A 22,465-nucleotide genomic window follows, 5' to 3' on the forward strand; every position below is an offset into this window, starting at 1 on the left:
CCCAGTGTAAAGCTTGCCCCCGGAGAATGCCGCTGTCTACAAGCAATTACCCAAGTAAATTTGCAACATGATTTTTCTGAGCTGAACAACAGTCCTGTCGAATGCGAGTGAAACTTGTTGCTTGTAAAGCAGATCTTTTTGTGCACTCATTCCTTGGTTGACCAACTGAGAACCATTGCCTCCAAGATGCACATGCAGAATGTACTGAGAATACAGTAAATTGTTAAAATGAAAGACATCGGAGGAGGAGACATTTGTACCATATCCCCTGTGGAAATTAATAGTAGGCTATATGATATATTAGCGGGTATAATTTATGACATAGAACAATACACCTGTAAACATCCGTTAATTTCAACCATGAATTTCAAAGCTGTTATGTGCTTTAATAAAGAAAGTTCCTAACAAGTTGTTACATTGAAACTACAGCAAACGGTCACATTCCGCGAATGTCACATCACCATCACTCAAGTTTCAAATTATTAGTCCGCCTGCACTAGACTTTGCTCATATATACACAGTTGGCATACTATGCCTAAAAGAAGTAGTTCCAGATGAAACTATGCTCAAATTAAGCTCTGGATGTTTGTGAGTAATCATGGCATTATTTTTCATTATTTATTCATCATTTTCCATTATTTGGAAAGAGATGTTGCTGTTGACTTTTTTTAAAATTTTAATTTAAATAAAAAAAACAATAAAAAAAAAACTCAAATCAAATCTCAGCAAAACTATCTGGATGGATAGATAGTACTCTGAATAAGTGTGGAACATACTTGAACTTCATTTCTGGGTGAACAGCCCCTTTAACTGCATAAGATGTACATTTACAGTAAAGTAAGAATGATTCACCCACCAGTGCTTAGATTGAGGGGGGAAAAGATAAACATGTGGTTTGACATTTTAACTGGACATGGCTGTAAATAAAGATGTGGCTATAATTGAGGAATAAATCCCCCAGGCAAGTTAGTTTGTACTCCCGGTGGTTAAATTTAACCCTGAGGGCACACCCTCTCCACTGCATCTAATTTGCATAGCTTTGAATTTCATTAGCGTTAAACATATTCAGATGATGTCTGTTCCCAGTGGAATTGATGTTTCCACTGCAGTGACAGATCAGGCTTTGTGGGAGGTTTGGAATAGACACCTTGGGCTGACCAGTGACCGCATTCTCATTTGTCACGAGTCACAGGCACTGCTCCTCCAGAACATAGGCACGCTGCTCTTTTCCTATGTGCATTTACTAGGCCTGTCAGAATAGAAAAATGGTAATAACGGCAGCATTAATACAACCCAGCAAATGATCCATTTCAGTGCTGGGGCACAGGTGTGAAGCCAGTTGTTTGATTTATGACGCGTTCAATGTCTTGTGAGCCATAGTTGGCAGAATTACCATTTTGTTAACTATGCTGGAGTCCGCAGTGTTTTCACAACACCGGATGAGGAAATTCTGTTTTGTACACCTGGCATTGTGAAAAGGTTTATGAAAGAGTGAGCCGGTTACATCACCGTTTAATTGCTGCAGCTTGGTAGGCAATAGGGATATTTTTCACTGCATAATGTGTGAGGGAGAGGCTCCTGACGAGTGGACAAGCCTGTCCAGTGCGGTGACACCCCCCTCCAGCTGCCCCGTTCCTCTCCACTTAAAGAACTATGCCCAGAGCTGAGGACGAGGCAGGATGACAGTCACTTAATTCCCTGTCTGCCGTGCTGTAGGTTAGTGGCCTGCTGAGGTGGAGAAAGTACAGTAGAGCCATGAAAAAGATCTTCGCACTGTGTTAAGAGCGCTGTGGAACAGTCTCAGCCCTTTCATTGCTGTTAATGAAAGGATCAAGGGGAGTGTGAATTTAGTGGAGCCTGAAGGAGGCAGCCTGACTGAGCTGTGAGAGAGAGAGTGAGTGTGTGAGTGTGTGAGTGTGTGAGTGTGTGTGTGTGAGTGTGAGTGTGAGTGTAGTGGTGTGAGTGTGAGTGTGAGTGTGAGTGTGAGTGTGAGTGTGAGTGTGTGTGTGTGTGTGTGTGTGTGAGGTTTGGGGGTGGTGGTGCTTTACCTCATTAGAAAAAAACTTACAACCATGTTCTATTCCTTTTCATATGGTAGAATACTGAATTTAAATTTCAAGTGGAAAACTGTTATTCTTTTATGAGTTGACTTTGAACTTTAATCTGAGATTTATATTGATGACTCTTTCTTGTCATGTTTACATAGTCTAATGCAGTTTGAGTTTGTGATGCATTTTATGCTGAAGGCTGTAGCCTACAACGTGGGTAATATTTTGTATTTGAAAATGACAAAGGGCCACTTTTCTTAGTGAAAGAAAACTTGTGAAGCCTGTTTGTTCTCAATGTTTCAATGATTTGATTCATTTTTGATAACCATTTTTAACAATTTAAAAAAAAATGTCAAATAAATGTAAATTAGTTTGGCCTGGAAGTTTTCTCTGCTTTATCAAAAATGGACAGAACCAAACCAAACTGTGTGTTTTGCATCCCTAGAATAAATGCAATGACGTTTCTGAACTTTGACACAGCCCTTCCATATATCTAGCATAGAAAGCATGAACGTCTCTGCTTTTACCATGAAAAGCCATCAAAGTTAATCTGAATCACTGACCCCCATTGATTCAATTCCAATTCCACAGTGCTACTGTGTGTATGTTTGTCTGTGTGTGTGTGTGTGTGTGTGTGTGTTTTTTCCTGTGCATTGCCAGAACCACGTTTCTCAGTATTAATATGCATTAGCAAAGAGCAGAGAGTCAGTGAACTGAATTGCACAGGCTCAATGCATTCAAGGGTATTATTGCATCATAGGCCTAATTACTAAGTAGTCAAGGATGGGAATTTATTTAGCTGAACTGCCACAATACCCAGACGATACACCTTACACTTTTGTGCACACTATAAATACAGTGGCATGTAGTTGTATTTTCTCTGCCAAAAAGATGGTAATTTACTCGCCCATCAGTGCAGTAATAGTAGCATGCATTGTTGCCACAGCTGTGGGCTGTCACGTGTAGCCCTACCCCCAGGCCCACCCCCCAAATCACACAAGTGTGAAGGAGAGCTGGAGGGTGATTGTCTATGAGTATTCCTCCCATCTTGTGGGTGAGAGGGATGGACTTGGTTGAGCATGCTCTCGCTGTCTCTCTCTGAGATATTGCCAATGAAGTGCAGCACTTAGAGAACCGTGCTTGTCGTGTCAAGGTTTCAGGTTCAAATCCTGGGTCAGACACTGCTATCCTTCCGCAAGACATTTAAGCCAAGGATTTGCATTTTATACTGAGCTGTCACACCAGGAAAGCCTTTCCACAAAAAGGATTTATGAGTAATCTTGTCAGTAAAAAAAAAAAACAACAAAAAAAAACAATGGTAAATGGAATCACTATCATTAAAGGTGGTGAGTCAACCTCCAGTCTCCGACTGCACAGATCAGATGGGCCTTTCTGTAACTAACACATTATTTGCCCTTGTTTTATACCACTCTATTTTAGAACAACTGCAGCCAAGAGACTAAAGCTTTTTCTTTATAACAGTATGGTTCATCGTTGTACAAGGATTATTGTGCTGTACACAGATGCCATGCACTTCTTCCCAGTCCATGATCTGTCATCTCTGCCAACTTCCTGACATCTGTTTTTTCAATAGCAGTATTATTCTTTTCTGTTGGGTTAACGATTATTTACTATGGATTTGGATTATCTTCTATGCATTATAGTCCTTCACCTCCTACAATACAATACCATGTATCAGCATTAATATTTCAGACATAAAAGTATGTTTTAAGTTATTGTAGGAGTTGACGAAGCTGCAAAAGTATTGGAGCTCAGTATTGCTCAATATTGCCTTTGTTAATACACCATGGTTTGCAGAGGTACTAATGTGGATGCAGTTGCCAAAGAGTTGGCCTATTTATGTACAGGTGGTATTGGATACCAAAACAATGTAGAATATTCAGTAATTAATGCTGAACCCGGTACATCATGATTGCCATGCGATTGATGGCCATAGGATGTGTCAGGTTGGTGGCAGAGATGTATACTGTGTGCTTTGGTGTGCACATGGTGCAATCAATCTCTTAGATCCACATATTTCACAATAAAAACTTTCACAAAGACACATGGATGTTACCACAGTCAGATCATGTCCTACCCAATACGGCTGTGACTCCACCTGCATTCTCAAGACGTCCTGTATGCTTTGGCGTGGTGCTGAATAAAATGCACTTGGCCACACAATGTATCTGTGCTCTAATACATTTTCAGCTGAAGCTGGAAGACAGATAGAAAACTACCCTATACCAGGTCTCGTTTAGCTTGTCTCTCTTGGAATGCCTTAATACTCATGCGAAATACAAGAAATCTGGAACCGAATGAATTTGCTGCTTAATTGCTTCTCATGTATGCACACATGGACACACGTTAGAGTGCAGTGCTCTATTAGCTGCTCTCCGCGGCCGCTGGACCATTACAGGGAGCTGAAGTGCATGCAAAGGAGGAGGCTTTGGGCCTGTGGGGGTTGTACATTTTCTTCTGGAATACGATAATGCCCAACATTGGTCATAATGAGGCAACAGGGGTCCTGGGCTCTATTTGGGCCAAAGGCAAAATGCCCATATATATACTTAAACACACCGCATCAAATGCATGAATGAACACCAGCTAAACCACAGCATAACACCTTGTTTCCCCCTGTTAGCTATAATTAGATTTCAAACTGAAGCATTTATTAAGGCCTGTTATAGTTTTAGTTTGTATGTATGTTTGAAGACACAGTCCAGGCCTCTGGATGAGCTGCAAAGTTTGTGAATGTGATGGAAGTGCACACACACACACACACACACACGCCTACACCTACAGACACACTTAGACACACACATACAGCTGGGCAGTACAGTGAGTTTTGTCTTCCTGATATAATGGCATAGTTTGCCTGATGCAGTGAATGGCACAGAGTGGGCCCTGGAACAGCGATCCATTGAACAGCTCTTCCTGGCTTAAGAGGAGGACAGTCTGCTTTTCCTATGACTTTGCAATGAACTGGAAAGGCACCAGGGGAATGTTAAGGCCAATTAAGATAACGTGCTGTACATAAAGACTAGTTAGCTTGGCTCTAATTGAGACTGTAGCTGGCACCACTTAGCACAGTCATCACTCCGTTTTTAGTTAATAAACCATTGCCGAGCCACTGGGATAGGAGGTTTACAACTGAGTACTTCAGTTATCTCCATTCTTCTTGCCTGCGTGTTATTTTCAGACACATTTAATTCTTTCTGTAACACCTCCACATTAAATTTTGCTGAGGTGGTCAATATGAACATGGACTCTTAGTTAGAGTGTCTGGCTCCAGAGGAGAGATATCTTTATTGCCATAAAGTCATGTTAAGTGCAGTTGCCATTAAGACACAGAGAAGAGGCAACGATAGATTTAAATAAACTGCGGCTACAGGGATGAATTGTGTATACGCGTGTGGTCTGCAAAATACTGTGCCATAATTCTTTCATGTGTATGCATTGCTATAATGGCAATGAAACATACTGTAAATGTCACTGAAATTACACCAAAGGAAGTCATTCTTAATTACAATAGAAATGGCCACAGTACGAAGCTAGTAAACAAAGTCAGGACCGGCAAACTGCGTCTTGATATCATGTACGCGTAACTGTAAAGAATGACACATTTGACAGACTCTACTGCATAAACAAATAATGCAAAGTAATTCACAATGCTCACTTGATTCTCATGAACACACAATCAGCAAACGGAATTGGGGAAAGAGAAGTTGCCCTGTGAGTGGCAGCCCCTCCTTCAGTGCACAATAACCAAATGAAGCAGCAAAGCCTGTTTTGAAGGCGAAACAGCACGCCAGGATGCTGGGAGCCACGGACAGACATTCTAACATTTCCATTCTTCCATTGCCTAGTAATGATGGCATGTGCACATTCATGCGCTCACATGGAATGAAGATTACGCTTAGGGTTATAATTTCTATGCTGGACACCTGATATGGATGTATATATTCTCAAGTGAAAGCTAACAGTCTGCACTTTAACCTCATATTCATTGTTTTATTTCAAATCCAATGTGCTGGTCTACAGAGCCGAAACAAGAAAGAAAATGGTGTCACTGTCCCAAAGCATGAGCTTCCACCACCCAGGGTTCAGGTCTTCATCAGGCATCTTTGGAGTAATGTGGCTGTGTTTATGTGCACAGTACGGGCTCCTCACCACTCTGGCCCCTTGGGAGAGCACATGGTATGATATTTCCTGGATGAGAAGTGTAAATGGATTCTCAAGGCTCTCTGGAGAAGTGATAAAAGCTGCTTGAGAGTTTCAACAGCTTGAAGCAGCGGGGGTCAGGGAGAGGTCAGGAGCGGGAAGTCAGCAGCGAGGGTCCAGCCTGGCTTCTTGTCAGCAATGGCCTGAGCGTGGGACCTTGATCCCACCGCCTCATATTTCCACTTTGAGTCCTTCTCTTCAACTCCATTCATGGTCAGCTTTTTGGACCCTCCTTGAGGTTAACTCCCATACTGTGGCTTTTCGATTAACAAGCGCTTTTTATCATTTTTCACAAGGTAATATCTTGCTGTATTTTTTATTTCTGGATTAGCCGAATTCCTTCCCACTATAAACTTTGATCCTCAAATGTGCAATGGCAGTCTTTCAATCATTTATCTGTTGTGTGTCAGTTTTCACGGTTGCTATGTGAGTATGTTCATGCATAAAGACGGTTGCTGTGTGAAATATGGTCAGGTGGTCTCGGCGCGGGAGTCTTTTATTCTCTCTGATCATCAGCCAGCCGCTCCCCGACTCCCCTGAGTCTGTCCCAAGGTCATCCACACAGATAGCTCTCCCTGCACCTGCGTCCTGCTCAATCTCCAGGCCACATTTAGAAACCGATAAATATGTGTACCATTTGTCTTTCACTTCATGTTATGACAAGGAAACGAGCGACAGTTTTTGCTAATTACAAGTCATAAACGCCATTGTGTGTCTGCACTGATAAAGTTACCTCAAGGAAAGTCCGACAGCCTCCCACTGGTGGAATATCTTGTAATGAGTACAAAGTGCCTGTCTGGCAGGAGCCATGTGAATGATTTCCTGTGGAGGGTCGACTGGGGTTGTAAGCCAGTGAGTTCTGATGGACAGAAAATAACTCCTGCCTGTAAAATATAGTTACTCTGAGTGCATGCTCTGTTCCATGCCTCTCTGCGGTATTGTACTTTTACTCTGTGCTGGTGTGTGCCTGGGCTGATTTAGGGGCCTCAGTGGTGCTGTGTCAGTGAAATCGTCAGGGTCAGGGTCTCTGCCATCAGGGTCCTCTGAATGATCACGACTCCTATCAATTTCAAAGACAGTCTTAGAGTTCAGCGCAGGATTTTGAGAACCAAAGCATGCAGTTAGACTTCCAGGAACACTGAGTGGATTCCAGGGAAGCAGTGTGTGTGGACCGGTGCTGTGCTGCGCATACCCCGCTCAGTCTGTTCTGCGCAGGTCGCTGTGTGTGTGCGCTGGCTGGCAGGCTTGCAGGAATCGCCAACATCAATCAGGATCAATCAGAGGAGCAGAGGTCTGAGGGGGCGGGACCCCCACCCCTCCTCTGAGTAAACCCGCAGGTGCCCTGAGCCTTTTTCACTGTGGCAGACTGGCTGCGTGACAGACAGCCCGAAGGACTGAGGACTGCGGAGCACGTCAGACCTCCTCACTGTTTTGCACCTGTTCTTTTGTTTTGCATGGAATCAGTTTTTACAAAAAATAACTGGTAATTATTTTGTGTTTTTGCAGATAATCCAGACGAGCAAGGCTATGATTGAGAACTCGGATAGCGTCTATGAGAGGCTGCTGCAGATCCAGAGATCAGGTGAGAGAGAGAGAGAGTGAGTGAGAGGCCTCTCTGTCTCTGCTTGAACTCTGATGAGCTTCACACTTTCATTCATATACAATGGCCGAGTGACAAAGAAAAAATGAGTGAGTGAAATAAATAAATAAACAGACCTCAATTGAAGAATGGCAATAAACAAGCCACATAAAGGATGCGGTATGATTGAAATGGAAATTCAATTAAATTGCATTTTTTTACGTGTGTTAGCCTGCTTTGAAATCTTGCTCAAGCCCTGTTCTGTGGGTTTTGAACAGTGTTAGTTTTAATTAATGGGCAGCTACATTAAAACTGTCAAAAAGATTATTATTTATGATTTATATGAGGAAGGAGATACAGTTGCTGTAAGTCTGTCAGGTGTGTTTAATCATAAATGAAGGATAATAGTTTACTTATTTAACGGAGTTCACATTCCGTTTTCGTCAGTTAAATGAATAATTATTTTTAGCATCTGTCTGATTACCAAATCGGAGTGTCACATCAAGTGTGAATCTCAGTGTAGCAAAATGTGCTATACGCGCCTGGCATGTTGTCATATGACTGCATGTTTAGGTTCTGGATGTTAAGCCTTTCTCCCGAAGCATTTATAAAGGCAATTTTCACCTTAGTGTGCTACTCTTCGATAAAGCCTTACAACTTTGGGGCAACACACAGCAGAGAGCTTATGGCATTATTTCAAGAGAACCCCCAACCTCTTTCCCACAGGTAACTAAAAGCAGTGAAATTTTGCAAGGGTTTTTCCAAGATGTCATGTTCTAAAAGAATTCTTGTCGCATTGAGTTGCTAACAGCGTTAGCTTGAACTGGAGCAGAGACACATGCACATAGACGAAGGAGCCTGAATTGTATATTCTGAAAGTGAATGCAATGTAAGTACATTACATATTGACATTTAAAACTCTTTTCCTGAAAGATTTCTTTAATGATCTGAGGTACTGTTCTGAAAGCTGAATGGGTGTATGCTTTTTTCATACAAAAATAAACTAGACTGCGTAACCGTAGAAAGTACAAAAAAAGTTTTACGATGTAGGTTACTGTGTAATAAGTGACTGGGGGATGGGGAGGCTCTTTTTATTTTACTGCCATTTATTGCCCTGAGCACTGATAAGGGAACGAGTGCTGTTGGTCAGAAAGGAGTCTGTTGCAGGCTCTGACCTCAAATTGGTGACATGTTTGTGGCCCATTTTTTCATAAATTGTGGATATTTGTTTAGTACCATTCTGTGGACACCGGCGTCCATACCACTAGGGCTACAGAAATGCATTTATTATTTATTTCACAGAGAACATAAAACCATGGTGTTCTGTACTGTAAGGATATCTGATTCAATAAGCTTGGTACATCAAGTAAAACACCACCCTTCTTTTTCATTCTCGCATATGGTCTATATGACTGTTCCAAATAAGTATTCAATTAATTTGTAAGAAATGAATAAATTAAAGTTAAGTTCCAGTAAAATGACAACAGGTAATTGTGAGGTAAAAATTATAATAAAAATCCTCAATTTTCTGAGAACAGCCTTAGGTGTCCAATAAAGAGGGTGCCTGGGCTGTCGGATAAATTTTTAATCGGGTGGAGATTTGGTGCTGGAGGACTCCTGTGTGAAGCACGTGGGAGAAATGATTGAAGTTTCCCTGTTCCTGAATGCCGGCCGGACGCAGGACAAAACAATAAAAATAATAATAATAAATTCTGCTGACAGCATTCCTTTAGATCGTTTTACCCGGAGAGCATGCCTGAACACCAGGCTTTCAGCATTGTTCTGCTGCTGTATGTTGCACATGCGGTAGTACAGGATCACGCCATTGCTTTATTGCCTGATTTATTTGCCTGGCAGATCTCATCGTCTGTGGTGATTTAGTGCTTCTGCATTTGGCATGTTATCTGTTTATGCACGGCCATGGTTATTAAAGCAGTTCATTTCAAGTACCTTGTCTGAGGGCATGGAGTATAAATCTGTGGTCCCAGATGTCAGTCCTCAATCGAAATCAAATGGCTATTTTCCAATTAACCTCTTTAAATAAATAAAAAATAGTGTGGAAAGGGTTATAATTTGCATTTGAGTTTATAGATGATCAGGAACTGTTTCAACTCCTGTAAAAGTGGATTTGCAATACTACTCAAATGTGTTAAATGTGAACAAAATAATTTTGCATGCTATGTGTTTCAACGAGTCCCCCCAGGTGCATTGCAATATAATATGCCAGATTATTTGGATTTTTTTGTTTGGATTTAACCTTGGGTCATTGGGCATATCTGCACGGGTAAACAGACTTTTTAAAAATGCAGTGCAAATCAGTACGTTCATGATTCATGCTCCTGTGCAACGTTTCCGCTGGTAAGGTTTTGCCGTGGCGTGGCGCCATTATAAAAAAATAATAATTAAAATAAAATAAAAAGTTATAAAATAAAAAATTATATATACTGTATATGGCCTATATATTAAATTCATAAATTAAAAATGTTAAACTTTCTGCCTAAATGCGCTTTCAAAACCATACTGTCGCGTCCACATATTTATTTTCAAAAAGAGCCTAGGCCGCACGCTTCGTGCTCCGAAGGTCGCACTGTCTGTCAAAAGCATCACTTTTTAACTTTTTTTTTCTTCAGCGAACGAAAGACAACGAAAAGGTAGGTAGTGACGCTTCAAATATTACAAAAATACCATAGTGTTAACCAGTGTTTGAATTGGACCAAAATACGTGCCGGTACCTACTCCTCAAAATACTTACACATAAAAGTAAAACATGAACTACCTCTTGAATTTTTAGTTTTAAAAAATAATCTATCTTCCAAATATAATTAATTCAATCTATCTCTGAGGCTTCTTGATACAGGGTGCATTCAAGAGCTAAAGTATTAGATGTACTTGAAACCATGAGGTTTGTTACTCTTGTAATTGTTTGTAAATATTGAGAAAAGGCGTATTTGATTACGGAAACAATTAAAGCCATTGTCCTCTAAAGTTCTATCTTCAAGAATAATGTGCTCTTTTAATTGTTCTCACCCCACCATAACTCAACATACAGCTACTCCTTGTATCAAGAGCTCGTCAGAGCTAAAAGATAGATTTAGATATTTAAAAAAAAAACTTTAAGAAGTCTCAAAAGGTTATGTTTTCATAGTCTTAAACTTTTTCGCCTTTGCTACACCCCCCCGCCCCCCCCCTTCAGACACCCACCACCACACCAAGAGATCAGTTCCACAGGAAACACTGCTCCTGTGACATGTAATTGTGACATTGTTGCAAAAAATACTCCTGGTCTTGGATCCGGACCGTTAATGTAATGTTTCTTTAGCCGTAAAACCATTTTAGCTTCTATTTATTTGTTTCTCATGAGAAGCTTCTCTGAGACTGTACTGGTCCACTCACAGTGTTTGTTGACTTAACTTGGTCAGCAACAGTGTTAATAAATTCTCTCCTGGTCTGTGCCCTGCCGATTGATGGAAAGCAGTGATTGGCAGGTCTTCAATGAAACATGCTGGTGAGGATTTCTCACTGATCCCAGGAGAAACTCTCGGCCCAGGAAGTACAGTGAACCTCACAAACTCTCCATACTCATGCTTTCTTCTTCCAGGAAGTGCTTTTTCATGAAATCCCTGCCCTGGGCACTGGGGAGTTTGCACATAACAAACCTCAACAGTGCAGCACACAGGTCATATGAAATTAGGTGATAGTACCTTCACACATTTAGATTATAAAAAACACATACTGTAAGAGCTCAAATTCTGAGGATTTTGGAGGTTTATTTTTTATTTTAAAAACAGTGCTGTAGTCTGGTAGTATAGTACACTGGATTTTTACTCCATTTCAGGCCTTTGGTCAAAATCATTAGTCAGAAAAAAGCAGTATATTTCTTGTAATGGTATTCAGTTCCCCAAATATACTTCCATATATATGCTGTCGGTGTGTTTTCAAACAAGGGGCAAAAGGTATATGCACAGCTACACTGACTGTTCAGAAGGCTCTAACTGTAGCTACTTCATACACACTCATTTAAGTAACATGCATTGTAGCTGGCTGTGTGTTCTGTGGGCGACTGCAGATTCCTGCTTACGATAAGTAACTTCATTTCTCGATTGCCACATCATAAACTTCAAAATAATATGGTTTTGTTTGTTTGTGCCGTGTGGTACATACGTGGTTAACATATTTGCGTAAACTGATCATTTTCCCCTCCAGATGTATAAGTGAAACAGGCTGCTGATAGAACTATAGCTTTCACATTCTTAAAGTTCATTCAGTTCACACTGGCCTTTTCCTCTGTGCTCTTTGTGCATTGGATTTGAAATGAGGTGCAAGGGTGTCTTTCTAGCTAGACTGATTCTGCTTAGCTCCAATTTAATAAATTAGTCCCCAGCCATAGTTTGTTAGGACCAGCAATAGTTCCCAATCTTTGTGAGCCACAACCTACTTAATTACCATATACATTTTCTGTGACCCATCCCTTATTTAAATGTAGCCTGACATATACTCAAATTTGAGATCAAAACAACAAACATGTCAAAACAACTGCATGCGCACTAACTAATGACATGCATGCAGTGTTTCATGCGATTGTTGTGAATGTGAGTGGATGGTATATTATTTGCAGCAAATAATTTTTTTTGTCATCTCCCAACCCACCTCAACCTCTCCAGCAAACCACCAGTGGGTCCCAATGCTTATTTTCTAATGGCTACTTCTTGTATGATGAAGGGAAAACATAGCGTGTAGTTTTTGAGTCAAACGATACCTTGAGCCTGCTCTGGTTTTGTCTGAGCAGAACTTTAGACATACCAGAAGCTGTTTTTGTGTTTTGTTTTTTTCCCTTGGGCAGACACAAGACAGGGCTCCAACCTTTTAGCCCCCAACCAACCTGAAATGTGATGCCAGGCCTTTCCAGAATGAACTGGATCCAGAGCCACAGATCCATTGTTCTGCTTTATCTCTGTCATGCATGCATGGGACTACATTCACCAGTGACTTTCACTGTGTGCTGTGGACTGTGGCTCTACACAATTGCTGAAATCAGTTTCTTTCAATTACAGATTCCACTTTTGCATTACCATATTTTCTGGGTTAAAAGGCAGTTGTGTAACTCAGTCACTAAGAAGTACACACTGTAATCAAAAATAAAACTTGATAAAGTGAATTTTCATTCATTTACTCGTGTTACGTATAATGAAAACAAACTTTAGCCGGCCGCAAACACAAATATTTCATTAAATGTCAGTATATTGTAAACAACAGTAATAAATATTTGCTTACCATTTATGATGGAACCTTGAAATGTTCTGCAATAACAAAATATATTGGTAGTATTTACTTACCGTTGATAAATATAACATGGAAAAGTTGTATGCTGTCACCTGTAAAATGAGGGACACATCCTGTTTTATATTCTGTTTAAATATTATTATTGCTGAGGCATTCCGTAAAATATAAATATTGTTTTATATATATATATATATATATATATATATAAATTTATTTTGTGCCTTTGCTTACTATTAATTCCCAAAGTGCCTTGTTTGGGGAAAGACACAGTGCTGCCTGATTGTTGACTTGTGGAGAAACAAAAAATATATAAATGTGAAAAAATAATCTGATGGTATGATTGCAAGAATTTTCTCTTTTTTTGGCTTATACTGCCCACGAACCATCCCAGTGATTATGTTTATAGAACACAGGGTCATTTTAGGGGGATTTTCAGGAATACACGTGCATTTTATCATATACGAGTCTCATTTACAAATTTTATTCATATCCTTGCATAATATTTTGCACCTTGCTGGCCACAAAACCCAGGATGAGGTGTAAAAAAAGTCCACAATTTTGAATCCGTTCAAGTAGCCAAAGTCATTCACTACACATCGTGTTGAAATTGTGTAGGCAGAAGGAGAAAGTCCAGGGGTCAGAAAGTAAAAGTCCTGCCATGTGTTTCTTCTGCCCGTGAACCCAGCCGGCTGATTTCACTAATTAGTTCTACCTCCTGGCTGAAGAATTATGCTAATTAGCAAATGTAGATGATTGATGCAAAATACTGTGGAGAACTTTTACTTTCTGAACCTGCATTTTTCACCTCTGTGTGTAGGCCCTGTTTCCTGCATCTGTATAGTCTGTTTGTTTGTGCCCCAAGAATGACAGTCAACTAGACGGTTTAAAGTGCTGCTGAGATATTTTCATAATTTCTTACGATTTGGTTTGCTTCTAATGGAAACTATCCTTCTGAAGTGATCTTTGGAGCAAAATACACTGCTTATATACAGACATAGAAAAGTATAAAGGCTTTTCATTTCTGTAGTTATGCATTCAAGACGCATATTGTCTTGTGCTCTTCAGTTTCAAGCAATGGGCAAATCTTGACCTGAATTTTGAGTGATATGGTTATGTCATGTCCCTAGCATCTTCTTTGAATGTGTAGCTCTCTTAACCTGCTATACATTGCACATCTCTTGCTCTGCTGAAGAATGCCTGTTGTGCTTTCAGCTTTCAAATGTCTCCTCTCCATTGTCCTATAACTCTTTTGTCTTAAAGCCATGAATGAGGAAAGCTTGTCTGCTTTAATGAAGCTTTGGTTTTATGGGTTTCCAATCGGATGGCACATGATATATTCAGTAATGTGTCCTGACAGACCAAATAGTTCTTTTTTTTTTCAACCCCAAAATAAGAATGATGGTTTGGAGGCACAAGCAGAAAAAACTACCTGCTTATATACTACAACAAAAGTATGTGGACACCTGACATCATCTCATCCAAAATTATGGCCATTAATATGAAGTTGGTCTTACTTTTCTGCTATTACAACCTCCACTCTTCTGGGAAGGCTTTATACTAGATGTTGAAACATTGCTGCAGGAATTTGCTTCCATTCAGCCAGAAGAGCATTAATGAGGTTGGGCAATGATTGATTGATTAGGCCTGGCTCGCAGTTGACTTTCCAATTGACCCCAATTGGGTGGGGTTGAGGTCAGGGCTCTGTGCAGGCCAGTCAAGTTCTTCCCCACTGTTCTCGACAAAACCATTTCTATGTGAACTTCGCTGTTTGCCTGCGGGCATTGTCATGCTGAAACAGAAAAGGGCCTTCCCCAAACTGTTGGGGAAGCACAGAATTATCTAGAATGTGGTTATATGCTGGTTATATGGTTATATGGTTATATGCTGTAGCATTAAGATTTTCCAGTGTTAGTAATGTTGATGCTTGAATAAAAAGTAAAACTGTTTGTGTTAAACCAGAAAATGGGAGATTGTTCAAGTGGGTCGTTTTAGCTGATTCAGTGGCAATTTAAGGCACAGGGATTTTAGGATGAAGCCACAGGTTCATAGCATAGATGAAATGCCCAAATGTAGATATATAATGTGTGGATTACTCTAGTATGAATAAGAGATTAGTAAGGAGAAATAGCGCCTGCACATCTGTTGTAACTGTCAATAGTTTGCTTTGCCATTATCTTACACCTGCTATTATTTGAAAGTGTACACCCTCCTTGTATGTGGACATCATATTGCACAGTAGATAGGGCCTAATCATGCCCATGCAATATTTGATGTGCTGATCCAGGTTATGGGAAATTCAGAAAGGAAAATGGATGATTGACATTGCACATAGTGCACATAGTTCCTTGTAAAATCAAGAGTTGGATCACAGATTTAAGAAGGCTTCATGAATTAATTGGACCCCAGGCCAACCTCCTTCATGGTAGAGAAGTTGTATGCGTGGGGTTCTACTGTGAAGATGGTGCCCGGAGTCGTGGGTTTGTTGGTGATGAGCAAAATGGGTCAGCACTTGAATCCCATCAGCCCCTGGGGTTCAGGGGGAGGTCCCCCTGGGATCCGGCTGGAAAAATCAAGCGGACTCAGCTGGAGAAGCAGAGTGCAGTCGCTGTGGAGAAACCTATCTCAGTTGCACAGAGGCCCCAGAGCACACAGTCAGTGTCGCGCGGTAATCCCCAGCGTTCAGGGCTCACGCTGTGAAGGGCCATGAGCCATGAGTGTGAGCCCCAAAGCAAGCGTCCCTCAGAACACAGGAATCACAGACCGTATTCGGCGAGAATGGCGAAGGTCCCAGACTGCAGGCAGATGCTGGTCTCTGCGGAGTGCGTGTCATCGTTCTACAGGATTACCCATGAGTCACTTCCCCTGGATGTGGTGAGCTTTGGTGTGAACTTTTTCCCAGGGTAAAGTTGAATGAGCAGTGTTTCATTTAAAGTGGCAGGGCCTTATATAAAAGACCGTTTGAGAACCGGACAGTCTACTCCTTTACCTTCTTTGTGACTTTGTTTATACTAGTCTCATCTGTCAAAGCTGGCGGTTCTTGGTTGGGAAATGTAGCAAAAGAAAAACCAGCTGTAGGGTTTTTTGTTACTAAATGTTATGACTGAGGGGTAAAGGGGCTTATGAGCTAACCTGTACATGAGAAGCTCTTCCATTGTGGCAACTAAGTCATGTGGTTTTATACACTGTATCGCGTACTGTGCTCTACTTAAATCAACAATAGCAGTGGATAAAGCCTCATCAGTCTGTGCCTCTCCTATGATGAATATATAGTAGAGAATTTGGCAGTCTCTCATCTGTTAGCTCTTAAGCACTATTTTTCAATATCCTGTTCTGTTTGAAGTGGATCACTTGTTGAGCCCTCTGCCTTTTGTCTTACGTCAGCCTTGTATTCCCAGTATAATTGTAACCATTTGCTCTGGTCTGACAGTGACAGTAAAAGCGCAGATGAACTAAAAGGCGAGAGAATAATTTTCACAGAGCATGATGAGGAGTGCATTTTATGGCCCTGGTTCTGCCATTTTCCTTTACTGTTGCTTAGGGAACGGTTTTATTACTGCGTTTTCTGTTTCCGTATTGTGGACCGGGCTTCATTACTGCGACCATATTATTCAGGTTCACATTGGATCAGAGATGTTCTTTGCTGGAAATTAATCACTGTGAAGGCTATACTAAGTGAGCACTCTGTTTAAAGCCTTTCCTTCTTGTGTATTTATCTCTGTTTGCAATGGGCCTAATTTCTCAGTACTAGACTCCATTCTGCCAGATCCATACCACCTCTGTCAGTGTCTGAATGAGCCAGGAAAATAGAGCATTCCCTCATTCGCCCAGAATGACGGAATGCAGCCCGAGCTCAAGCCTGTGTTGCTAAGCAACCCCAGACATGGAGCAGAACTCGGGCGTCAGTGTGTGTGCATGCATGTGTATGTTTGCCATCTTCAGGACTCCTCGTTCTGCAATCACAGTTCAATCGCTTCCATGTGCTGTTGGTCTCATGGATTGCAGTGTAATTCATGCATTACACTTTCTCTAATTGTTTTCTTTATCTGTCTGGTGTAGTTGCAGTATACACGGGAAGAGTTGCACTTGAAACTGGCAATAAAATAAATTGTTCAGGATTGTTCAGCCTGTTATACTGGGGAAATTGAAAAGGACAGACCCATTCAATACTGTATCCTTGTCTAGACTAGCCCTTGCTTTTGAGTAATTGTAAAATTATTTTCAGTCATATCCTGTGGTAATAATAATTATAATGTACCTCATCTTCAGTCAGTCAGCCCATGAAGCTCCAGCTACCAAGCATGTCCTTCAAAGGGCATATGCATGGGCCAACTTTGCCTTGTCCAGTGAACACTGGGCCTTGGGAATGTTGCCACACCAAACACTAGTAATTTTATTTATTTATTTATAACATTTTAAAAAATTGATTTTAGTAGAGTACCACAGAATTTTACAAATGTTTTCAGGTCCTTGTGTGTACTGCACTGTGCAGCATTACGTTTATTTTGGTTAGAGCTCTGTAGTTTACAACCACAGATGTTGTCTTTTGAAAGTCACTTATCTTTCAGTGAATTTTAATTTGTGGTGAAAATGATATGCATATCCCCCTCACGGGGATTCCACTTTCTTTATACAAAGCCATACCCCTCAAATGTGTGGAGAGTGTCTCAGTGAAGAAAATAGAGATCTTCATTGGGAGACAAATCCTCTCTGTGTCTTCCCGGGTGATGCTAATCCACAGTGACAGGATCTCATGGGCGGCCACCGCGCCCCCACACTCGGGCTCTGTTCCGCTCTTCCTGGTCCCTTTCCAGATCCTGACAGCTGTTTCCACCGAATGTCACTCCCACTCCAGGCCTTAGTCACGACCTACTGTTCCAACTTAAAAAGACTTAACTTCATTTTGCAGTCTTTCACAGTTATGCAGTACGGCCTACTGCTTAAAATACATTTAAGGCAAACGGATCTCTGTTACAATCATGAGTCGGAGCCAACATCTGTTTCTGCTGCATACTGTAAGGCAAAACCATTATGCAAAGTGGAAAGGGTTGGTTGGTGGCGGTTGGTATTGGAAACGGGGTTGGAATGTGAGCAGCTGTGAAGAAGATGCATTAAAGTGGTGGTTGAGGCGCTGGATTCAGTAGAAGGGGTGAAGGTTCATATTTGTTGTTACACATATACACTTTTGTGTGTTGACAATGAACTTCTCTTTAGTTGCTATAGTGAGAATTGTCCTGCTGTAGAGCAATTCAGGCTGTTTTAATATCATGAGTAATAATTCAATGGGCGCACTTTAGCATTGTGCTAAGAGACCTAGACCTGGAACAAAAGGCTGTAAGGTTGACTAGTAGGTGGGACACTGCTGTTGTGCTCTTGAACAAAGTCCTAACTTGGTTCATTAAAGAATTCTACCTGAACACATGGGTAATGGGTAAAAATGCAAGCTAAAAAGCTGAAAGTGGATAAGGAGGTGTATTTGGCAAATAATATGATGCAGTAAAATGGCAGCATAGATAAAGTTGTTGAATTATGATTATGTTTTATGAAATTGTATGTTTCCTCCCAGCAATGGAGTTCCATGAGCACCTGCACGAGATGGCTGTGAAGGAGGGGCTGAAGGGCCGCAAGCAGCAGAAGGCCGTGGAGAGCTTCACCTGGAACATCACCATCCTGAAGGTAAGCCACCCTCCTCCAGGGGGCGCTGTTCTGCGAGCCTGTGAGAGTGAAATAGACTCCCTCACAATACAGACTTACTGTATGTATATTATACCACAAATGCAGCTGTTTGGGCGATGTTTAGCGCATACTTCAAGAACACAACTTTCTCTAGTGGTGAATAGTGTTTTATTGTTTTTGTAGTTTTGGTCTGCCAAACTAAACAAAATGCAAAAAAAACAAAACATTTCTTTTTTGCCCTTGGTTACTTGAAAAGGATCTTCCAAGTGGATTTAGATTTTCAGTATCATTAATAAGGTGACTATTTAATATTTCCAGTTAGAATCAAAGATGCACTCTAAACTTTGGAGTATCAAAATATAGCTTGTATAAATTGTCCATTGTGACATTTTGCATGCTCACAGGCTCTGGCTAATTTGCCATATTTAAGGCATTCATCAGTGTTTCTAATCAGCAACATTGGACCTTCTGATGTATTTAGACATCATATTTACATATGTTAATCAGGACTATGCTAAGAATGATAATCGTATGATTTGCACATGGTCTGCAGATAATTGAATAGATCCTGCGGAATGCTTGGCTGAGCTGCAGCGATTATCAAAGCGCTCGTGTTTCATTGCCGGGTCAGTGGATCTCCCTTTAGAACATTCAGTGTCACATGCTACCGCGTAAATATTTTTACCGTTCGTGTTCTTGTTTTTCACTGATTCAACACACCAGGCTAGGAATCATTATTTATTCGGCTTAACGTCTGATCTTTTTAAAAATAATTCCCTTCAGCATGAATGATAAGGTTAATGCTGTCCAATTATAAGTGCCCACTTGATCAAACCTTGTACTAATGTGATGTCTCATTATGGGAGGTCCAATGATTGCTTCAGTGCTTTCTGATTAAAGTGAGGCCTTACTTCTACAGTTTGCCACAGATTCGCTGTCATTAAAAAATTACAGGGCAAGTTAAGATTTGGAATTTTATTTTGCAAACTTGTTATTGGGCATATATTCTTGTTTATTTATTTTGGACTGACAATGTCTGTCCACACAGTTCTGCATGTGTCTTTTTTGAACATCGAAAGTTCGTTTGGGAGGACTGTTTTCCATTGCGATGTCTCTGTGGCCTTTTTATCTCAGACACAATGTGTCTTCTGGAAGCGCACCTTCCTGTCTGGGCGGCTTTGTGCTGGGCTCAACGGCTGGTTGGAGTCACGGCACGCCCGGCAGACGCTCTGTGAGCACTCTCAGCCCCGTTCTGCGAGCCACCCCATACCGCCGTGTCCTCCGTCAAGTCCTCCTCCACTGCGTAAGCGCTCCGCTGCTTTTCACTGTGCAGTCTGCCGGCTGATCTGCTGGGTGAGCAGGACGCTGGGCTCAGAGCTTCCTGTAGAGGATTAACTGTGTGCATGCTGTGCTCATTGACTACAATGACCTGCAGTGTTCCCCTGCAAAGTATTTCATGGTAGTGAAAGCTTTGGGGTTGCGGTGTCTCTCAGGTGTGAGAAGTTCATACAGTATGAGTGTTGTTACACACTGCCAATACCACCCATGCACAAGTGTTTCCCCTGCAAAGTATTTCGGTAGAGAAAGCTAATGGGGGGGGGGGGTGGGTGTCTCTCAGGGTGTGGAGAATGTTCATACAGTATGAGTGTTTTCACACTTAGCCAAACCACCTCATCACAAGACACAGCATACCGATACCAATTCACATGAAGTTAATCTGGCTCAATAAAAGGACATTTTAAAAGTCCTCATTGAAACCAGATTCGCTGCAGTCATCTGGTCCAGAATTCTAACCATTGCTTATCCATCTGTCTCTCTCCGCAGGGCCAAGCAGACCTGCTGAAACATGCCAAGAATGAGGTTCTGGAGAACCTCAAACAGATCCACTATGCTGCTCTCACCTGTAACCTGTGTAAGGGCGGGGCAGAGGGTGTGGCCGGAGCAGAGGGCAAGCCCCGCCGCAGCCTGGAGGTCATCCCAGAGAAGGCGGGGCCAGAGGACGACCCACAGGATGGGGAGAACTAAGGGTATCTCCCCCTTTCTCCACCTAAAAAATTACCCTAAAATTCCCCAAGCCAGCCCCAGGATCGTCTCTCTACGGTCCAGAGGTAACGCACAGAATTGTCATGGGACATCCATAAATGTGGTGGAAACAGAGCATTTAAACACAGATAGGGTGAATTCAAGAGACCTCTTCTGTTCATTTTGGCAGTTTCTAAAGCACAAAATACAGGTCGATGTGAATGTAGTAGAGGACTGTGAGAGGGCAGAGATTGTAAAGTTTACAGTGCAACTGATTATTTTTTTGTCTGCCAAAATGTTTGTGTATATATGGAGATCTGTTACTTTGTTTTTACATTGTGTATTATTGCGATCTCCCCCTTTTTTGAATAAGATTTCTTATTTTAGAGGTGAGCCAGATAAAGATTAATTTTATGTGTTTTAAAATGTTGAACTGCCAGGCATGATGGCATTCACCCTGTACAGGACCCCCCTGTGCGGGATTCCTCATACGGACCAACAATGTTCTGAGCCAAGACCAGCAACTTCTCTGTAAAAGTGAGGGGGGGAGGGAGCAAGAGTTTGAAACAGGGGCTGAGTGACTTGTGGGTAGTGAATGTTTCGTGTGTCTAACTTATTGAATAATAATAATAATAATAATAATAATAATAGCTTCTGAACCATTCCAGGTAATAAACTTAGTTGTCTGTTTATGGATAGCGATACACATTTGGGTGCCTCATGGCTCTAAGTCAGCGATGTGAGGAGATGAATGGTTCTCCTCGGACGTGTCCAGCCCCAACCTGCCGTTTTCTCACCCCGCCCGCGGCTCATTTTCTAAACCCGGTCCATTTGTCTGGTCCGTTCTGCGGCTCTGAGCCTGTCACACGTCCACTTCCTGTCGATTCCATCACCCACAAAGTGTTCACTCAAGCCTCATGAGAAAATGTTGTCATTTATGAACTTCAGTGCAGTGCCAGTGGGTGTGTATTTATAACCGAAGTTGACCATTTATACCAGTTGAATATGTGCCACCAGTTTCACATCAGTTCCCGGTTTTTTTGGAATCTGTTAAAAATTCCATTTCCAGAATAAACTAACTGAAATAAATCTCCATATGCTGTGAAGGAGGTCTTTTTTGCATTAATAAAAACTCACTCACCTTTTTGAACACAGTGCATTAACAAATGCATTTTTATTACTGTAACACTGACAAACATGATCAATAATGAATGGGATATGAATGCAGCTGAACATATATAGGAGAAGGAACCGCAGCAGTGAGATCTGCTTTCATCAGAGATCATCTTTTACCAATAATAAGTGTACATAAGCCACCCTTTGTGTCACAATCAGGTCACTCTAGTAATGCAGTCACTGTAGCTACCAGAATCATTGAAACCATTTTCACAGAACTGTCTCTGATTTGCATAATTAAGTAAAATAAATTTGCATTGAGTAAAGTTTTAGCACGTAGATGTACATATTACATTGAATTACAATATCGGGGAAATGTGAGTACATTAACCTCATTAATATGAGCACTAATATCAGAAAAGCACATAAAGATCCAGCTTCGCTAAGGCACAAGAGGAAGTTAACTATGCCGACCAAGAGCCCAAGTACACATTTTAAGTGCACACAGGCTTCATCCATAACA

The 22,465-nt window shown here is 41.3% G+C and overlaps 1 protein-coding gene across 2 annotated transcripts in view; it reads left to right on the plus strand.

The window, feature by feature from the left end:
* The window catches only part of LOC135262124 (inactive phospholipase C-like protein 2), a 61,572-nt gene extending 39,653 nt beyond the window's left edge, over nt 1–21,919 (plus strand). For both annotated transcript variants that reach the window (XM_064348999.1, XM_064349008.1), the window contains exons 4-6: nt 7,779–7,854; nt 18,695–18,804; nt 20,629–21,919. In XM_064348999.1, coding sequence (XP_064205069.1) covers nt 7,779–7,854; nt 18,695–18,804; nt 20,629–20,829 — 387 coding nt within the window. In that variant the 3' untranslated portion in view covers nt 20,830–21,919. The remainder of the gene's footprint in view (nt 1–7,778; nt 7,855–18,694; nt 18,805–20,628) is intronic.
* Nucleotides 21,920–22,465: the final 546 nt, after the last annotated feature.

This window comes from Anguilla rostrata, chromosome 1, assembly GCF_018555375.3.
Source record: "Anguilla rostrata isolate EN2019 chromosome 1, ASM1855537v3, whole genome shotgun sequence".
Taxonomy (NCBI): domain Eukaryota; kingdom Metazoa; phylum Chordata; class Actinopteri; order Anguilliformes; family Anguillidae; genus Anguilla; species Anguilla rostrata.